Source organism: Canis aureus, chromosome 25, assembly GCF_053574225.1.
Source record: "Canis aureus isolate CA01 chromosome 25, VMU_Caureus_v.1.0, whole genome shotgun sequence".
NCBI classification, from domain to species: Eukaryota; Metazoa; Chordata; class Mammalia; order Carnivora; family Canidae; genus Canis; species Canis aureus.
In genome coordinates this window covers 39,922,333-39,941,439 of record NC_135635.1, presented here as the reverse complement: position 1 = coordinate 39,941,439, position 19,107 = coordinate 39,922,333, and the positions used below count along the sequence as shown (strand labels likewise).

The window sequence follows — 19,107 nt, the reverse complement described above, 5'->3', positions numbered from 1 at the left end:
GGGAGAAACCCTGATGGAGAGATGAGAGGAAAACCTAGAGGACCCAATGTTCCTGAAAATCCACCCAGCCCCTGAGCAATGAAATTCCTACCCACCCCCCCAGCTGCCCTCCCCACCTCCAACCCCCCACCTCACCCCCTATACAGCTAGGAGAAGAGAGGACTGCTGAAAGGTGTACCATGCAGACCCCCCACTGGGCAGCCCATGGAGGCTCCTGGAAGACAGCCCAGCAGGAAAAGACAGCAAAGGGAAGAGGCCTGGAGATGGAACAAGAGCACTTATGTCTTCAAGGAGAGAACGGCCTGTGGTGTGGTGGCTGTCATATAGCCCTTCTTCAGAAAGACGCATTAATTAAAGCGTAGTTTGGAGGGAAGCTAGAGACAATGTTTGCATGTAAATGGTCCTTTCCTCCCCGCCCCCTCCTCTCAGCTCATCCTTCCTCCTCCTCATTGATTGCCCCACCCTGGCATCTCAAACTCTTCTCCCTCCTGTCCCTCTGCCCAGACTGATCCTGTTGCACCTGCACCTGCCTCTCCTGCCATCCTCTTCTTATCCGCCCCCCACCGCAGTCCCTCCCAGACCACACAGCGCAGCCCCAGGTACCAGGTGTGGCAGTCCTGTAAGAGGGAGGCGCCCGGAGGGTACCGTTGCCCAGCATGCACACAGGAACACTCAGCACTTCCCACGCAGTGGCCTTCATCCAGGAGCTGGCCCTCTGGGTTCAAGGGCATCAAGACAAAGACTCAACTTATCATCATTACTCATCTCACAGCTACAGAATCCCTGTGGGTGATCACAGCTTTGGGCTTCTGCAGGAAGCTCAAAGAACCTGTTCTGTGATGTAGCTCCTTCCCATTAGTGGGGGAGGGGGATTATTCATCTCTCTTTTGGCAAAGAACTGGGGGAAAGAGCCTTGCCCAAGGTCCACCAGTGATGAAGGCATGAGCCTAGGCCGAGAGCTTCTCCCAGCACGCTTGAAGAACTTGTTGTATGACTCTTACCTTTCACATTAATGCAATGAAAAAGACAGCATTATTAATCTCCTGGCACAGATGACGAAAGGAGGCAAGAGTTGTGTTCAAGATCTTCCAGTGGGGAAGCCATTAGTCAAAACACACAGGCCTCACTCTCAGTAATTAAACAGCATTTTCCACCAAAGCCCACATGGCCCCTCCTGAGAAAAACTTTCTAGTGCAAAGTTCTTTTTCAGCTGAGGTCACATGGCAAACCCAGGAGACATTTTAAAATATCTTTCGCCCAGACCGGTTCCCTGACACTCAACTGAGGATTTGTTTCTGCTCAGATCAGGTCACGTGCTCCCCAAACAAAGTCACTGTCGGAGCCCAGCCTGTCCTTCTGTTTCCTAGACACATGCGCTTTCATGGATATAGTACAACGGGAAAACAGAAATTAAAAATAAACACCAGCTCCATCCCGATCAGTCGGTACAAAGACTTCTTAAAAATAAATAAAAGGCTTCTGATTTCAGCAATGGGCAACAAACACAAGTGGCCTTCATCTGGCTTCCCCAAGCCAAGGGCACTGAAAAGGTCTCGGATTTGTGAATAAAGTGAGAAGTTTGTTACCGGGGCAGCTGCAGCCATCTACACATTGCTCCTGACACACTTCTTTGACATGAAGGCTCTGGCAAGTTCTGGTGCAAGGGGACACGCACTCCTTGTACTCCATGCCAGCAGGGCATGCTGGTCCTGAAACGAAAGACCCAAGAATCTCCCAAGAGCAGCTCCTTCCCAGAGAGCACCTCATAAGCCACACCATACTCAGACCCTCTATGCTCTTTCGTCTAACCCCTTCTGTCTTCAGGGCTCCAGGGACCATCTCCACCCCAATGGCAACCCAATGGCCGACGTGCCCTCCAAGACCACAGTGCAACCACCCCTCCCCTGAAGGAACATCTTCCTTCTTGTAGGGCTAAGACTCAGCAGGGTCACCTGGGACCACCCCTTCCCCCAGGTCATCTGTTTTCCACTAACGGCTTGGTATTTTGTTGTTGTTGTTCCCCTATGCTCTGTCCTTTCACCTAAAACCCCCTCGAGGTAATACCAAACTCCTCTGGGTTAAAATAAATGTCCTCTTGGGGCCAAGCAAAGGGTAAGTGGTATCTTCCATCACATCCCTCCTCTGAAGGCTCCCCTTCCTCATAAAATTGGCCTCAGTCAAAGGCCCCGCCCAGCACAGGGTACACACCATCCATGCCCACTTTCCCTGCATGGGTGACATGTTCCATATTTATTTTCTACTGTGCTGCAGGACTATCTTCAGAACCTTATCACCTAGGTGTCTGTCCTCCCACCGCTGGACCCAGCACCTCCTGGGCAAGAACTGGTTCCCCTCCTTTGTGTCTCAACCCTATGGCTGATTGATGCTTAGAGCAGCTCATGAACCGCAACATACCGATGATCTTTCCTGAGCTTCACAACATCAAACCATTGCTCTAAACCTCTTCTTCTCCAGGATGCCACCAGGCATCTCCCCCCACCCTATCTTCAAAGACCTAGAAAAACAGCCACTCCATCTTACAGAGGAGAAACCAGCTGCTAATAGCCACCTTCTCACACCCCCACAGCAAAGATAAAAGCTCTAATTTATAAGCTGAAAAAACACACACTGAAAAACATGTGTGTGGTGTAAATATTTGGCTGGCTGTTCTGTCTCCATCAGCCAGAATGACCTGTGTAATTATTCCAGATTGTCCCTCTGCATGGCTTGTGATCCATGGAAAGTTTGGGGAGAGAGGAGTGTCCTTACAAGATAACCACCGAAGATCCTACATAATTACGATAATTTGGGTATGGTGACAGTGACTAGGGACCTAGGAAGATTGGGAGATCCAAACCACAGGTGTCACGAGGTCAGGTGGAGGTAAAGGAGAGCACTGCACTACCAGGAGGAGAAAAGGCTGGTTTAATAAAAGGGAAGGGCTCATATACTGAGAGCCCGCCAAGCTCTGCAAGATCACGCCGCCAGGGACAGTGTGGACAACTCCCTGCTCCTCATCAATTCAGACTAGCAGGCGGTGAAGACGTGACTTGAAATCAGGACAATTGAGATCTCCCCCAAAGGCAGGGAAAGGTTTTCCGAGTCCAGGGAATAGATTTCTGGAGGGAGTCACAGATGCTGAGGGAGGCTTGGCTTAGAACAGAGGCTAGTGGGGACACCTGGGTAGCTCAGCAGTGAGCATCTGCCTTCTGCCCAGGGCGTGATCCCCAGGGGCCTGGGATTGAGTCCCACACCAGGCTCCCTGCTGGGGAGCCTGCTTCTCCCTCTGCCTGTGTCTCTGCCTCTCTCTGTGGGTCTCTCATGAATAAATAAATAAAAATGAAATAAATAAAATTAAAAAAAGAACAGAGGCTGTTGGACAGGCCCAGGAAGGCCTTCCCAGCCATAGCCTTTAAGGGAAGGGATGCCCCCTGTGGGCCAGCCGTCCGTGATCAGGTGGCCCAGGCACAATCGGCCCTGTAGGCACTGGCCAGTTGGGGTGTGGCAAAGGTCCAGGATGGTGACACAGCCCAAGGGCTTCCCTGGGGACACCCCAGGACAGACAGCACTCAGCCCCAGCTGGGAGCGTGGGCCACTGACTTACGGCAGACGCTGTGGTCGGTCCAGCCGTACAAGACAATCCCCTGCTGGGCACAGGCCCGGGCGTACTCCAGGAGGACCGCACAAGGGCACTCCATCCCCTGGACACAGGTGCACAGAGTCCTTTCACACAGGGCGACAAAAGGCTCAGGGTCCACCAGCGGGTGGCAGCGGGCAAACACCGAGGCACTCTTCAGGAGCTGGCACTGCTCCCACAGGACCTGCAGGAACGAGAAGCCAGGCAGTGAGGACAGCACCCATGCAGCCCTGGCTCGACAGTGCGTTGGATTAGTGCCCTCCTGAATGTGGCTCCGTGGAGAGCCAGCCCCGCCAGGAAAACCAGGGAAGCTCCATCACATAGGCACCGGGTAGGTGCTTGTCAACATTTGTCAAATTAAACAGCTGTATCCATCAAAGCACAGATGTTGAACTCATGCTACAAGAAGTGGCTGGAGACTAAAGTTACTTCCCAGACTGAGCCCTGAACATGCAGAGCCCAGGGTCTCTGGACAGCAGCAGCAGGGGGGATCCTAGGCAAGCACAGAGCAGAAAGGTGCTGGGCACCGACCCAGGCCATCAAGGAATGGCCATCGGTGTCTGCTTCCCACTGACCTAGCCTCCTCTTCTCCCCGACTGGGTCTTCCCCACCATACAGGAGGAAATGGTACAAGGAGTTTCATAAAGCAAACACTGCTGAAATTCAAATTCAGTGTATCTGGGGTGGAGTTCAGGGATAGGTTTTCCAAATGTTCATTAGGTGATTCCTGGTGGCAGACAGGATCAGTTCTCATCAGCAAACACAAGCTAGGATTCTCAGAAATGTCCTGGAGATCCTCTGCCAGGTAAACACTCCTACATATTGTACTTGTAAACATCTCTGCATTCTGTGTTTTAATGATTCTAAATGCACATTTACTTTTTCTTTTTTTGCAATTTAAAATCTCTGAAGTTGGGAGTCACAGTTTTGGAAGTCATTCCCTGTGATCTCCTTATTTGCTGCAAATAAAAGTTTCTTTACGTAACAAAATAAATCTCTGAAGTTGGAGTGCATCTTCCAACTGATATTACACTTCAATTGGCAGCAGCTGTTTTTCTTCTAGACTTGAGAATGGATTCTGGAATCCCCTCCTACAGATTTTTATTCAGCCACTTTAATAACCTGTAAGCCATCTAGCTGCTATAATAAATCCTTTTTATTCCAATTGTCTAAAGTGGAATCTCTTCTCTGCATCAGAATATTGACCAATACAAAACCCCAAAGAGAATCTATAGAATGCATAAAAGGATTAGTTTTTAATTTGTTTACTATATTTTTACAGGAAATCAGGTCACTGAGTTGAATAATCACTGACCCTGATAATAGGCCTCCTGCTGTGATTTCTCTCCCTCTCTCTCCATTATTTTCTGCTTTCTTCTCTCTGTTCCTCAGCTTTTCTTAGTGGCAGATGGAACAATGACATGTCTGGGACTTGACACAGTACAGTATTGTCACCACAGGTCCCCCCCCCCCACTGGGGCATCAGCCCTTTTATGCATAGACATGCTCCCTGAGCAGAGAGGTAGTGAACAGACTTCAAACCTTCAGTTAAGGGGGTGCCTGGCTGACTCAGTCCATAGAGCACGTGACTCTTGATCTCAGGGTCGTGAGTTTGAGCCGCACGATGGACATGGAGCCTACTTTTAAAAGTAAGTAAGTAAATAATAAAAACTTAAAAAAAAAAAAAAAAAAAAAACCTTCAGCCAAAAAGAAAGAAGTAGAAAGAAGTGCAAGAGCATTTAAATGGAAGGCTGAAAAAAATAAATAAAATAAAATAAAATTTAAAAATAAAATAAAATAAATGGAAGGCTGAGCCTTGAAGGATAAATCAGAGTAAATCAGTGTGAGTAAAGGGGACAGTAAAAAGGAGGGAAGAAACGATCTGTTTCGAAGGGAAGGAAATCGATCTGCTCAAACCGTACAGAAGGATGGCCAGAGCAACCAAGAGCCAGGGGTCAGGACTGAGGGGCTCTTTTGCATGGAGGGACCATGGAAAGCCCAGAGGGACAGCGGTCTGCTCCAGTGCGGCTCACCACCCACAAGAAGCGCCCTGGCCACACCAGGGATAAGCTGCGTCCTCGGGAAAATCCACGCCCTGCCCACAGGGACTCGGAGTCTGGCATCAGCACTAGGAAGCAGGCAGAATGTCACAGCTGCCCCAGTCCACAGCAGGCCTGGGTGTGGGGGCCTCAGAAGGAGGCCCAGGGCCCCGCGGGGTGCCCAAGCAGTCAGGTGTGGCTGCACCTGTCAGAAAAGCCACAGCCGCCTGGGCTGGGGGATTACAGACCTGCGGGCAAAGACCGCGGCGAGCAGCTCCTCATCTCGGAAGCCAGCAGCTGAGAGCGGCTGCTCCCTCCACGACTCCACCTTTCTGGCTTACCTGCCATCAGGTTGGACACTCCACAGCCACCGCAGGCTGAAGCCCGGCCTGCCACCTCCTGGCGATGGGGACTGAGGCAAATCTCCGCACCTCGCTGGAGAGGGGTGTCCTTGAGTAACATGGGAATGATCCCAACAGGCACTTCGTGCCCTGAGCAAGCCATTCGATGAATGAAGACCCACTGTAGTGGACCAGGGGACCCTGGCCACCGAGGTCTTGCCGTTTGCCACCCCGGGTATTTTACACAGGCGAACCCGAGGTTTCTGAAGAGCGTGCCAGGAAGAGTCCTGCCCTGGACTTATTATAACTTCACGGCTCCAGATCTGAGTTTTGCCTCTTCCACCTGTGTGACCTTGGGCTATTTTCTTAAGCCCTGCTCCTCTGTCAAATAGGGATGACAGTTCCTACATGATGAGATGGTAGAGTGGAGATTGAATGAAATCATACGGATAAAGGTTTCACCAAAAAAATGATGACTCCGTATCATATCATCACCGAGGATCTCCTGGCCACCAGAGAGGTCCCTCCCACTGTCCCTTCTGCAGTAGGCTTGTCCTCCAGAATGGCAGGCAGCTCAGCAGCAGGACAGAGGGCATCTTTGTCCCTGTCCCCCTGTATCCGCCTGGGGGAGACTGGGCTAAATAGGGACAAATGGTTGCCATGATAACATGATCACTTTACTAGTATCTTAAGGACATTGCAGTGAACAGAGGGGCTGCTCTCATTAATCTTCTATTTGAGAGGCTCACACTGCTCCCAACCAAAGTGGGTTTCTTTCCAGCGGGGGGATGGAGGAGGGACCCACTCTTCTTTGCGATAGGCAGGTCTCAGACTCTCCTAAGGCTCAGAGGAGGACGCTGAGGCCTATGTCCAGTTCTTTCCATTCTGCTACATTGCCTACCCCATGAGATATGCCCCTTAGAAAGTGATGTTCCTGGACTCTGAAAGGGCATCCAAGAGTGTCCCCGGAGAGGGCCAGATGCTCAGGCCCTTGCCTACCTTTCTCTTTACTCACAACTTGGAACAAAAAAAAAAACAAAAACAAAAACAAAAAGCCAAAAAGGCAACACATGAGTTTTTTCTAGTGATGCTGCCATCACCTGGGCTGTAGGACAGTGGTCTGGCCATATCACAGGACACTCCCACAGGGACAGGGACCAGGCATCTAGGGTTCTCACCAGCACAGCACACCGTCAACCAGAGAAAAGAAGAGACCCAGGAATCCAGGCATCCCCTTCCACTTTGAGAGCACTATGGGGCAGAGTCCAGCATGGCCCATCTCCAGCTGGCCCAAATCTGTCTGTTCCCTGCTCAGAGGAAAAGTGGGACCAGTGCTCCAGCACATTTCCTGGGAGGTCCCTTGAGATATTAAATGGTTTACAGAAAGCTATAGCAAGAAGGGTGTTTTCTGCTTATTCGCCTGCAGGATGGGAGTGGATTTCTGCAGAAACAGCCACCTCCCTCCTTAGAACAATGCCTTTGGCCTTTATTTGTGCACCTGATAATCTGGCTAGGATTTCTTTCTCAACAGAGACAAACGGAAAAGTCTGTCTTCCCGTCTTGCTCTCTGGTCTTCCTCTGCTCTGCTCTGGCCTGAAATTGGCTTGTTGGGGTAACCACAGTCTGAGGGCCTCACGGTGGAGCATGGTGGCACATCTAGCTTGCTACCTCTGCCTCCCGGCCTTCCCTGCTCCACCGCAGGTAGCCCCGCAAGGCCAGGCCAGGTCCTGAGACAAATAAGTCTGAGATGGGGCCCACATCATGTCCTCTCAGACCCTGGGGAGAGATGTTGGCAGGTAGGAGGCAACCAAACCTTCACTCAACAAACACTGGACATGTGGCCTCAAGGTCTCTAGCATGTGCCCAAGTTAGTAAATAAGGCAAATCTGACTGTTCCCACCTCAGCTTAAAGGGCAAACTTCTAGCTCCTTAGATAGGCTGCAGGGCCAGGTCTTCCAGGATCTGATCCTGCTACTCTCCAGCTCATCCCTCCACCCCTGCTCCCCATCTCACACATCATCAATGTCCCCAGAGCAAATGAAGTTGTTTCAGAACCACCTCGGCACCCGCTCCCACACACTGGCCCTGCATAAGCCTGCAACACCTTCAGAGAACATACAGCTCCTCAGAGAAAGGCAAGATAAACAGTCTTTCAGATTGGGAAACTGAGGCATGGAGAGAGGAAAGCATTCCTAGATCAGTAGTTCACAAAGCGTGGTTGGTCCAGAAAACCCCTATAGACTCCCAAAATCCTTCCAGGGCTCCAGAAGATCAAAACTATTTTTATAATAATACTAAGATGTTATTTGGCCTTTGGGCTCTCACTCTTTCATGAGTACACAGTGGAATTATCCAGAGGCTCCATGATGATAAGTGATCACACCACAGACTGACTACAGACACTGATGTGGGACTCCAGCTGATGTCTCTTAAGCAAGATAGCAAAGATATTTGCAAAACTGTGAAACAATGCCATTCTTCTCTCTACCCAATTTTCTGTTTGGAATTTTTACTTGCTTTTATTTAAAAGATACCATCTTGTTAAATATAATGTGTTCATTATTTTTAAATGAGTATGTTGTAAATGTCTCAGTTTTATGATCTAATATAGTACATATCAGAAGATAATCCAAATCCATCATCAATAGGTAATCCATAGAGAAATCTCTTTCACATCTTCTATTATTTTTAAGAGTGTCAGGGGGTCATCAGACTACGTAGTTCACAAACTACTGTAGAGAGCAGGGTTCGAAGCCTGATTCCAACCCACACGCCAGTCACCTGTCACCAGACCACAATTTACATGGTTTTCCTCCCTGCCCCCATCCTCCCCATCTGTTTGCTCACACCAGATTAGACAACTGTAATACAGCAGATAGAGCACAGGTTTTAGAAGCGTGGTTGTACTACAGTCCCAACCCCATCACTTCCAAGTGTGTGTCTGCATTTCTGTTTCCTCCCCTATAAAGAAGCCAGCTGGGAGTAGCCACAACTAAGTTTTGCCCAGTAGGATATAAGCAGAAGGATCATGGGGTACGTTCCAGGCCACATCCCCTAAAGGACAGGGTACTTCTTTTTCAGCCCCTTCTCTTCCCACTGTTGGGATACGGTTGTGATGCCTGGGGCATGAGCTGCCATCTTGGACCATGAAGTGGAAGCTCCATGCCAACAACAACAACAACAGAGAAACAAGACCAAAGGACCCTGGATCTGACACCAAGGCTTCCTGTGCTGGCCCTGGATGTCCCACCCGAGCTTCTTTACACCAAGAGAGAAATGAACTTCTATGTCACGTAAGCCGTTGTTACTGTAGGTGGCCGGTCACTCACAGCAGGACCTAACCCTAACACAGACAGTGATACCTACAGAAGCTGGTTGCTGCAAAATAAAACTAAATGACCTGATACAAGAAAGGCAATCTAGGGCTTATAGTGATTGTCATTGGCCTGTTGTCAACAGCAGCCACACAGCTCGAGAATGGCTTCTCCTCAGTTCTCTGCTATACTGTTTGTGCAGGGACACGAGCGCCAGTCAGCTCATGTGCACCCTTCCAGCATGTCCCTGACTCCAGGGCCCAGCATCAGCTGCTTCTATCTTCCTTCATCTCTGTCTGTGCTGCCAGAGGCTGGCAGGAGGGTCCAGCCCCAGCTCCGTCACCCCATGACTTCACCCTGCCTGGGTGGCTGTGCAGACCCAACTGCAGCCCAACTTAATCACATTTGCAGTTCATTAAAGAAGTCCAGGCCTCTCCCCTGGAGATGCTGAGCTGGTTCGAAGGGGGTGGGAAGAGAAAAGCAGCACATATCCCCAGCCGCAGAGGGGCCAGGGGCAGGGGAGGAGAAAAAGCAGTGGCAGGAGATCTAAAGCTTAGCTATTGTGTTTGTTCCCAAACAGCTGACAAAGGAGAAGGGAGGGGCATTCCTAGAACTGAAGTGAACAAAGGAAGGAGAAGCTAATATATAAAGTGCAAGATTGTTCATCCAAGCCCTGATCTTTCCAGCCCTGGGGTGGGTGCCCTGCTACTGCTACTGGAGGAGGTCTGGAGGCGCCTGGCGCCCGAACAGGTCCAGAGTGGTGGGTTTAAGAATTCATCCTCGTGGCAGGGCAAAGTTTGTCATTGGTCAGCCAGCAAAGGATGGATGGGGGAGGGCTGCTGATTCTATTTATATCTTCTGGCTGGCCTGGGACTCCCACCCACATTCCAAGATCTGGCTTACAAAGCCCCTGTGAAACTGGTCGATAGATTTCCACCAAATGGGTGTGGGGGTTTTTTTGGCAGAGTTAGACATTCCTCTATCTGAGATGATTGGGGTACAGCCCTCATGAGAAGTAGGGTAATAGTAGATGTGTCACAGAAGTCAGTCCCCATATCCCAAAGGAATTTCCTTACCCTCTACCCGGTCTCCTGGGAGCTATCTGAGCAATTGTCAGGGATCAGGGCAGGTCTCAGCAGGCTGGCAAGACAAGGGCCAAGCACCATCCCCAGACACTCTGGGCTCTGTCCAAGCCCTGAGATGGAACCACTCCACTCATCCTGTTCCCAGGAAGGAAAGATCCATCAGCTCCATGCTAGTAGCTGATCCCTTGAGCCACTATACCACTCACCATTCTTTTGGCAATTCTACTGACCCAGGATGGCATTTATGTTGTTCTTTTTCATGGCTGTTTAGCTTCCCATAGGTGTTTGTCCCTTGAACAAGACTGCAGGTCCAACCTGTGCAGTTTAGTGTCACCCAAGCCCCACAGAATGTCTCAATAAACACGTACGAATGGGCACTATTGGATTCTTGCCTCACCAGGGGGAAGGAAAAGGGAAAGAGAGCCACTTAAGGAATATTTTGTTAAAGGATTGTGAAATTGTTATGTTAGGAAGGCATTTGAACTGAAAGCTTGAGTACTAGGACCTCATCTGATCCTCCTCAAGGGTTTGTCAGATAAGTACTACTTGATGGGAGGGAGGGGGCAGGGGGAGATCTCTGAAACCCTGTGGCAGCCCCTGATCTCTGCTATAAGGCTAGATCCTGAAAGCACACTGGTCAAGGTCACCCCCATCCCACCACAAGCACACAGGCTCACTGCCCCTCTGAGTTATTATAAGCCTATGATTCCTGACATCGATGAATCATAGATGCAGACACCTGCCTGAGGCTGTTGCTGCCACTGGGCAATTGACCACTGGACGGCCGAATGATCAGTGGCATCCTCAGTCTTCTTAAGAAAGACTGGTCATCTTGAGGACCAACTCTGGGGAGGCATACAGAGACAATTCTTGGGCCTAGAGGCCTAAAAGTGGCCTCACATTCAGATGGCAACAGCAAAAGCAGGAGATGACCTTCCCAGTCAGGGTGGGAGCGGGGAGGTGATCCTGGCGGGGAGGATGGCTGCAGCAGTAGCATTTCCCAGTGGAAGCGAAGTCAAGGTCCTGGCCACTGAGAATAGGTCTGCAGGGGATCCCTGGGTGGCTCAGCTGTTTAGCACCTGCCTTCGGCCCAGGGTGTGATCTTGGAGTCCTGGGATCGAGTCCCAGGTCGGGCCCCTTGCATGGAGCCTGCTTCTCCCTCTGCCTGTGTCTCTGCCTCTCTCTCTGTGTCTATCATGAATAAATAAATAAAATCTTAAAAAAAAAAAAAAGAGTAGGTCTGCAGGTCACTCCAGTGCATGGTGGCAACATGTGGAGAGGTTATCCTTCCCACTGTAGACACCACACACGTATATGTACACTCTATGCACATGTCTAATGTTTATTATGGTAATTTTCCAACAGGCAGTGGTAAAGTGCCTTGAGGAAGAGGCATCTTTTTCTAATTAGCAAGAGCATTGGATGGACTAGCTGCAGCCTTGGGCTTCCTGTTGTAGTGAAGACTGAGGACAAGGACAGGATCCAGGATCCCTTTATAAAGTTCAGTCAGTATCCAGACCAACAGAATGGGAATTTAAAAAGAAAAAATATATAAGGCAACCTAAGAATCTTCTTAAAATGTTCATTGTGTAGTAGAGTTACTTGCAAATTAACATCAATTATCTGAGCATTTGGAGCTTGGGGCTTTTTATTACTAGGTCTGCACCCTGAGGTCCAGACTCCAGCAGTCCTGCCCTCTGTTTCAAAAGCTGGGGGGAAAAAAACCCCTGTAAATCTGCGTGCAATCAAACAAGCCATTATTTAGTCCCAGGAGAGAGGCTCAGGGGAGTTTTGTTGGCATAACAAGGAAACATTCATCCCCTAGGTATAAGTAATATGACCTGGATCAGAATAAGCTGACTCCTTGCTACCAGCTTGGAAAGAAGGGAAAGCACCAGAGAGTGGGGGCATAGATTTCTCTCAAGAAAGTTCTTAGGTCAATGTCATCTTCCCCCCAGAACCCTCTGCCACTGCAAATGGTCCTTCGAGCCACAAGGACAAGCACTTGTGAGTGCTGCCCATTTGCCAGACCTGACTTCTGAACCCTGGGGGAGCCCTGGGGACCCAGCAGGCCTCTGAACAGTTCCGAAGCCAGCACTAATCACCTCCCAGGAGATGAGTCCTTGTGCTTCCTGGCCAATGAGCGCCGCTCCGGGCTTGGGTGAACACAACCCGATTGGCTGAGACAAAGCCAGGTCTGTCTGCTGAGGTAAACAACCTGACACTAGTTCTGAGCTTAAAGAAGCCCATGCCTTGGGAGGTCTGGGGTGCTGGCGGGTGTCAGCCCAGGCACTAAGAACTTGGTAACCAGTTTCTCAGGTTGCTCCCAGGACACTGGTTAGTTAGGACTTCATCGCACCCAGGAGACAAAGTGAGTAGCAAGCCTGCAGCTGGAGCCTCCTGCAAGTGCCCCTGGAGACAAACCAGGCTTCTCTCATGGATTCTTAGCCCCCACCCTGTTGTCTCCCTCCCCAAATGGGCCAGCCTGTATCAGGTTCTCCTTTGAAAATCCCCTCTTCCCCTCCCACGTCTTACAGATAAGTGAGGGGAGCCCTTTGTACTCCGAGGGCGGGGAGAATACTTGTCCAGCACTTACCCTGCGTGGTCTGCGTTTGCAAAATACAGTGAGACAAAGCCCAGGCCCTCAGAAAGTCGATTCAGTATGAGAGGGCCTGGTGTGACCCGCAACCCCACCTCACCGTGGAGGCACCCCTGTCTTGAACCCTGCTCCTGCCTGAGAACACTGGAGGCCAGGACAGGGTGAACCACCTGCCAGCTGCAAAACAGTGAGTTAGGAAATAAAGACAGAAATGATCAAAATCTCTCTTCCTGCCCCTCACTGCATGTGATTCCTGGAGGACACTCAGTCTGAAATTCGCTTGGGTTACCAAGCAGCTCCAGAAGAAAATTTGGCTTCCCTCACCCACCCCTCAGCGTGGATGTGAGTAGGAACTTTCTCTCCTGGGATGCCTGGGGAGCTCAGTGGTTGAGTGTCTGCCTTTGGCTCAGGGCATGATCCTGGGGTCCGGGGACCGAGTCCCACATTGGGCTCCCTGCACAGAGCCTGCTTCTCCCTCTGCCTGTGTGTGTGTGTGTGTGTCTCATGAATAAATAAATAAAAGCTAAAAAAAAAACTTCTCTCCTTCTAACTTCATGCATGTGTCACTATCATGACAGCAGGAGGATGCCAGGAGTCAATAAATAATAATAATAATTAATAATAACAAGAACAGCTTATGCAATTGAGCCCGACCGCACCAAACACTCTACACATACTCTCCTTCTCTGATCCTTACAGTGACTCTGCATAGCAGTTACTCTCCCTATGTCTGTTGTGCGTATGGAGAAACTGAGCCTTAGACAAGATAAGTGTCTCGCCCAGAGTTACAAAGCCAGGAAATGGCCTGATCCCAAACCCATATCCTTAGCATAATGCCAAGGCCCACAGATGAGAAAAAATCAAGGGGCAAGCACCAGATATTTCAAAAGTTTTCCTGGAAAGAAGAGTAAACTCCTCTTCCACACAACAACACCCTCCTCCCGGGTGTTAGAACTTGGTCGGCCTTAGCCGGTTGCCAGTACCGGGCTACATTCCAGGTGACACAGATGTTTACAGACAAGCCAGAAACCTAGTACCACTAAAATCTTGGAAACCCAAGAAAAAGAGGCATTTGGAATGTGCTTGTTTATGAACTGGAAATTGTGTTTACCATCTAGGCAGCTGGACTAAACATCAAGCTAGAATATTTTCCAATGCCTAACAAAGCCCTTGGTTTAGAAGATCAGATTGTTCCACGAAAATGGAAAACACGGCACAAATAACCAGCTAGTAAAGGTCTCTTGTGCTAAGGTAGGAGAGTGTGTGTGTGTGTGTGTGTGTGTGTGTACACTTGTGTGTGTTATTTTGCTCCTGGAGGAGGAGAGGGCTAGAGTTTCTCTACTTCCCTGCAGAGCTGGGTAAATCAGACTTCTGCAAGCGGCTGATGGGGGATGGATACCATGGGGATAGTCCTAACCCCCAGACACATAACACCACTGACTCGGCATTTATCCATCCACTGAACGCTTATTAAGACTTACTGGAAACTGTCTCTCTAGCCCAATCCACTGAAACACACAGAGTTCTAGAGCTGAAAGGAACCCTAAGAATCCTGGAAACCATCTCCTGAGGGAAAACTCAAGGACCACAGGCAAAGATAATGAGTAGTCCGAGGCAAGGTGGCCAGAACAGCAGATAAGGGGGAGCCAGAGACGGAATTGATTCTGCTGCTTCTTAGCTGGTGACTCTGGGCAGGTACTTAGCCTCCTATGGTTTGGTTTTGCCATCTCTCTGCAGAACTGTAGAGGCCCACTGTGGCCTGTAGACGCCCATCAGGGCTGACACCCGTGGGCTGACCAGTGTGCTTGCTCCCTGGGTGGGGGCTGGGAGGTAGAGCTGCTCAGAAGCTGCTGGCTCGCAGGGGATATCTGAGCGGAATGGATGCCCTTCTAAGCCAAGGACTCACCCCCTCATGGTGAAGAGCGCTGGCTGGCAGGGGCTCGCAGCTGAGTCACTCTGCAGGCATTGCCCTCAGTCCAAGAGAACTGTCCCACTTCCCTACCCAAGGGAAGCCTACATCCAACGTCTAACTGGTCAACCATTCAGGCTTGCCTAGCAGGGCCACTCTGACTTTCAGAGCTCCCTGAAGGATTGGCTGAGACCTCAGTTGTAAGTACATGGCCATTCATCTTCTCCACTGCCCAGCACTGCCTCTCTCACTCCCTTACAGACACTGCTCCTGATAGGTCCCCAGTTACTCCCTGCACAAGGGTGCTGACTTATAACACCTCCAAGAAACCTTGTCCCCCAGGCAGTGAGTCACTACACATTGCCTCAGTAGGGCAATCCCTATGCTGACAGGGACCTAACTTCACCCTGGAGCCATGCTGCTTCTCCTCTCTCAGCCCCAACAGCCAGATCCCAAGGGGGAGAGGGGTCATCCACTGAGTGAGGTCTTTCCCCACCTAAAGCATCATCCTCTCAACACCCCACCCACCATGGCACAAGGCCTCTCCTACAGAAGATAGAGGTGGTGGGCAGTCCTGCCCCCTCCTCTCCAAGGGGAAGGTTCTGGTAGTGGGATGGTAAGGGGCAACTCTGTAGGGGAAGAAGCTGCTCATGAGCCACCGTGTGGTTAGAAATAGGGACCATGGGGTACCTGGGTGGCTCAGTGGTTGAGCATCTGCCATCAGCCCAGGTCATGATCCCAAGGTCCTGGAATCCAGTCCCACATTGGGCTCCCTGCAAGGAGCTTGCTTCTCCCTCTGCCTGTGTCTCTGCCTCTCCCTCTGTGTCTCTCATGAATAAATCAATAAAATCTTTTTTAAAGAAAGAAAGAGTCTCAGGACAGAGGCACACGCAGATGAGAAGGAGGCTATGTGACCACAGAGGTAGCAACTGGATTGATGTGGCCACAAGCCAAGGTATGACACAGTCACTAGGAGCTGGAAAAGGAAAGATTTTCCCCTAGAGCCTCCGGAGGGAGAGCAGCCCTACTGACATTTTGATTGTGGTACAGGGAAACTAAATTCAGACTTCTGGCCCCAGAACCATGAAAGAATATGTTTCCATTGTTGTAAGCCACTTACTTGAGACAAAGTGCCACCACAGCCTTGGGAAAGTGTTACCATGCCTGAGTTGAACACCTCAGGTCCACCCTGCCCATTTTTCCTCCTCAGCTTCTCCGACTATAAAGCAACCTTCTTCCTGCTGACATGCTGGTAAGACCTTGGGGCCTCGCCCTCCTATTTACACTTTATAACAACCCCTTCTTGAACTCCTTAAAAGTAATAGTTTCCTACTACAGAATTTCAGACAGCTAGCAGGAGATGATGGAGATATTTGGAGACTAGAGAGGGCACTAGAGTGTAAAACAGAAAAGTCTAGTCGCTCACTATACCAACTCATTAGACAGACCCACTTTCAGAGTTCCAGGCCCAGAACAGCATTAGATTAGAGCCAACCAGACTCTGGCCATACTTGGTTTTCAGGAGAAAAGGGGCATGTGGGAACCCTTCTTTGAAGAACCAGAGGGACCCACAGAAAGTAGGCCCACTCTGTGCCTTGATGGAGGATTTGAGACCAGATGACATTCTATCTCTTGATCCTAGAAATCCCACTCCATTCAGACCACACCCAGCCTAGGCCCTACCCACCTGCTGCACTTCATCAGAGGAGACATTGCATGGGCTGCTGGGAGGGGACACCCGTTTGCACCGTTGTTCCCCACTGCTCAGGGCCCAGGAGTTGGCAAAGTCATAGGGGTCCGAAGTCAACGTCCCTGTGGAGAAAGTTTCAGGAATGAAATTAAGCCTGACCCAGGGTTTCTGAGTGAAAACTCTAGGTCTATCATCACCCAAATCAACCTTCCATTAGATTGGTACCTAGGTGTCTGGGGTGGGGAGTACCTTTCATGCAACCCTCAGCATAATACCACAGGACACAGGCATCAGAGCTCAGCCAGTGTGTGGCAAGGGGCAGCTGGATGGGTGGGCAGAGCGAGGAGACAACATGAAAGACAATGAGGAGCATGCCCATCCATGTGGTCTCCATGTCCTTGCATATCTTTCCCATCTAGACAGAATGTTCTCCACCACCTATTACCTTGACTATTTCCACTCATCTCATTCTTTGAGGTGCAGCTCCAGAGCTGCCGCTTCCAGGAAGCCCTCCTGAACTAGTCCTGAACTAGTTCTATTCCCTTCCCACTTCCCCAACCTGTGTTCCCTCAGCAACACCCCCCTATCTTTCCATCAAGACTCTTATTGTGTTAGTATTCTTTTTGTTTATATTCGTACTCCCTTCAACAGTGAGCTCCCTAATTCAGGCTGCAGGCTGTGTCTCTTATCTGTGACTTCTTATCTGGTGCTTTGTGGACACTCAAAATGTTTTTATAAGAATGGAAGCCGAGCCCCCAGTCACTGCATCCCACACCCCCACCTCCCATCCCCAACCCTGTGCTCTCACAACATCTGTGCCTTAGGCCTATACCCTTCATGCCACTGTCAGCTCCCATAACAAAGGGAGGGCCTGCAGGCTTACATGCCAAAGGAGATTCTTTTTTTTTTTTTTTGCAAAGGAAATTCCTTTTTTTTTTTTTTTTTTAAGATTTTATTTATTTATTCATGAGAGACAGAGAGAGAGAGAGGCAGAGACACAGGCATAGGGAGAAACCATGCAAAGGAAATTCCTAATACCACTTTCTGAGTCTTCACTGCAAAGGGACTCATGGAGCATTCAGGCATATATATAGTCCTTTTGCATAACCAGGTCTAGAAGAGTGAAGCATGTTTCAAGGTCACATAATGTACTTGAGAATAGAAAACCAACTATCCTTGGGGAATATTTTGGATTACCTAAGTGGGCCTTCGATGCAATCACACATATCCTTATAAGAGGGAAGCAGGGGGAGGAGAGACAGAGACACACACAGAAAAGATGATGTGGTAACAGGCAGAGATGGGGATGATGCAACCATAAACCAAGGACTGTTTGCAGTAGTTGGAAAAGGCAAGGAACAGGTTCTCTCGTAGGGCCTCAGGAGGGGGTGCAGCCCTACCAACACCTCAATTTTAGACTTTTGGCCATGGGAGAAGCCAAAAGGAATTTAAATGTATGGAGTTTCTACTGTGTGCCAGGCATTATAATAAGTGCTCTCCGGGTTCTTAGTCACCATGCCACACAGGCTTGTCCACTTTCTAATATACCATGAGAACTCCAAAAACTTCAGATAATACCATCTTTGTATAGAGGCCATAAAACAAATATACTTAAAACTATTGTTAAAAAGAAGAAATTGAAACCTGATAAAAGGACAAGAAAATAAGAAAAAAAACAATAGAGTTGAAGAAGGACCAGATTTACATTCTAAAGTTACAAATATAGTCAAGGAAATAGAAAATTCAATTGATGGGTTAGACATCATCTGGAGATTAGAGAGAGTTGAGGGAATTAGGGAGCTAGAAGATAGATCTAAGTAATGATATGCTGATGAGCCAGCTGCTGGAAAAAAGCAAAGTCCTGATTTTTAGGATTTGCTGATTTCAAACTACCAACAGGACAGTACTCGAATGTAGACATGGAAAAGACACACATAATCAGTTCTCACCAGCCAGCATGAACACACCACCCGAAAAGCAACAAACAGGAGTAGAGAGAAAAACATAAGTAAGGTAATGAGGAGGGAAAAGGGGATGGAATAAAAATATCCAACATATGTCTAACAGAAGGAGAGAAAATGACTGAAATTTTTCTAAATCTGATGGAAGATAGGAGTCCTCAGATTCAGGAATCACAGTCTCAGGCAAGATACTGAAATTAAAACCAGGGCACCTGGGTGGCTCAGTTGGTTGAGCATCTGCCTTCTACTTTAAGGTTTAAGTCATGATCCAAAGGTCCTGGAATCGAGCCCCTCATTGGGCCCCCTGCTCAGTGGGGTGTTTGCTTCTCCCTCCCCCCTGCCCTCCCCACTTGTGCTCTCTCTCTCTCTTCTCTCAAATACATAAGTAAAGTATTTTAAAAATATATAATAAAAATAAAACCAGGGCACCTAAGTGGCTCAGTGGTTGAGCATCTGCCTTTGGCTCAGGTCATGATCCCAGGATCCTGGGATCAAGTCCCAGCATTGGGCTCCCTCTAGGGAGCCGATTCTC

General features: G+C 49.4%; 1 protein-coding gene across 3 annotated transcripts in view; it reads right to left on the bottom strand.

Moving 5' to 3' along the window:
- VWF (von Willebrand factor) overlaps positions 1–19,107 on the bottom strand; it is a 137,724-nt gene that overhangs the window by 100,060 nt on the left and 18,557 nt on the right. For all 3 annotated transcript variants that reach the window (XR_013364392.1, XM_077871349.1, XM_077871348.1), the window contains exons 6-9: positions 16,612–16,736; positions 3,605–3,821; positions 1,587–1,709; positions 604–715 (exon numbers count right to left, since the gene is read on the bottom strand). Coding sequence is in view for 2 of the 3 variants with exons in the window: in XM_077871349.1 (XP_077727475.1) it covers positions 604–715; positions 1,587–1,709; positions 3,605–3,821; positions 16,612–16,736 (577 nt within the window). In the remaining variant the exon portion in view is untranslated. The remainder of the gene's footprint in view (positions 1–603; positions 716–1,586; positions 1,710–3,604; positions 3,822–16,611; positions 16,737–19,107) is intronic.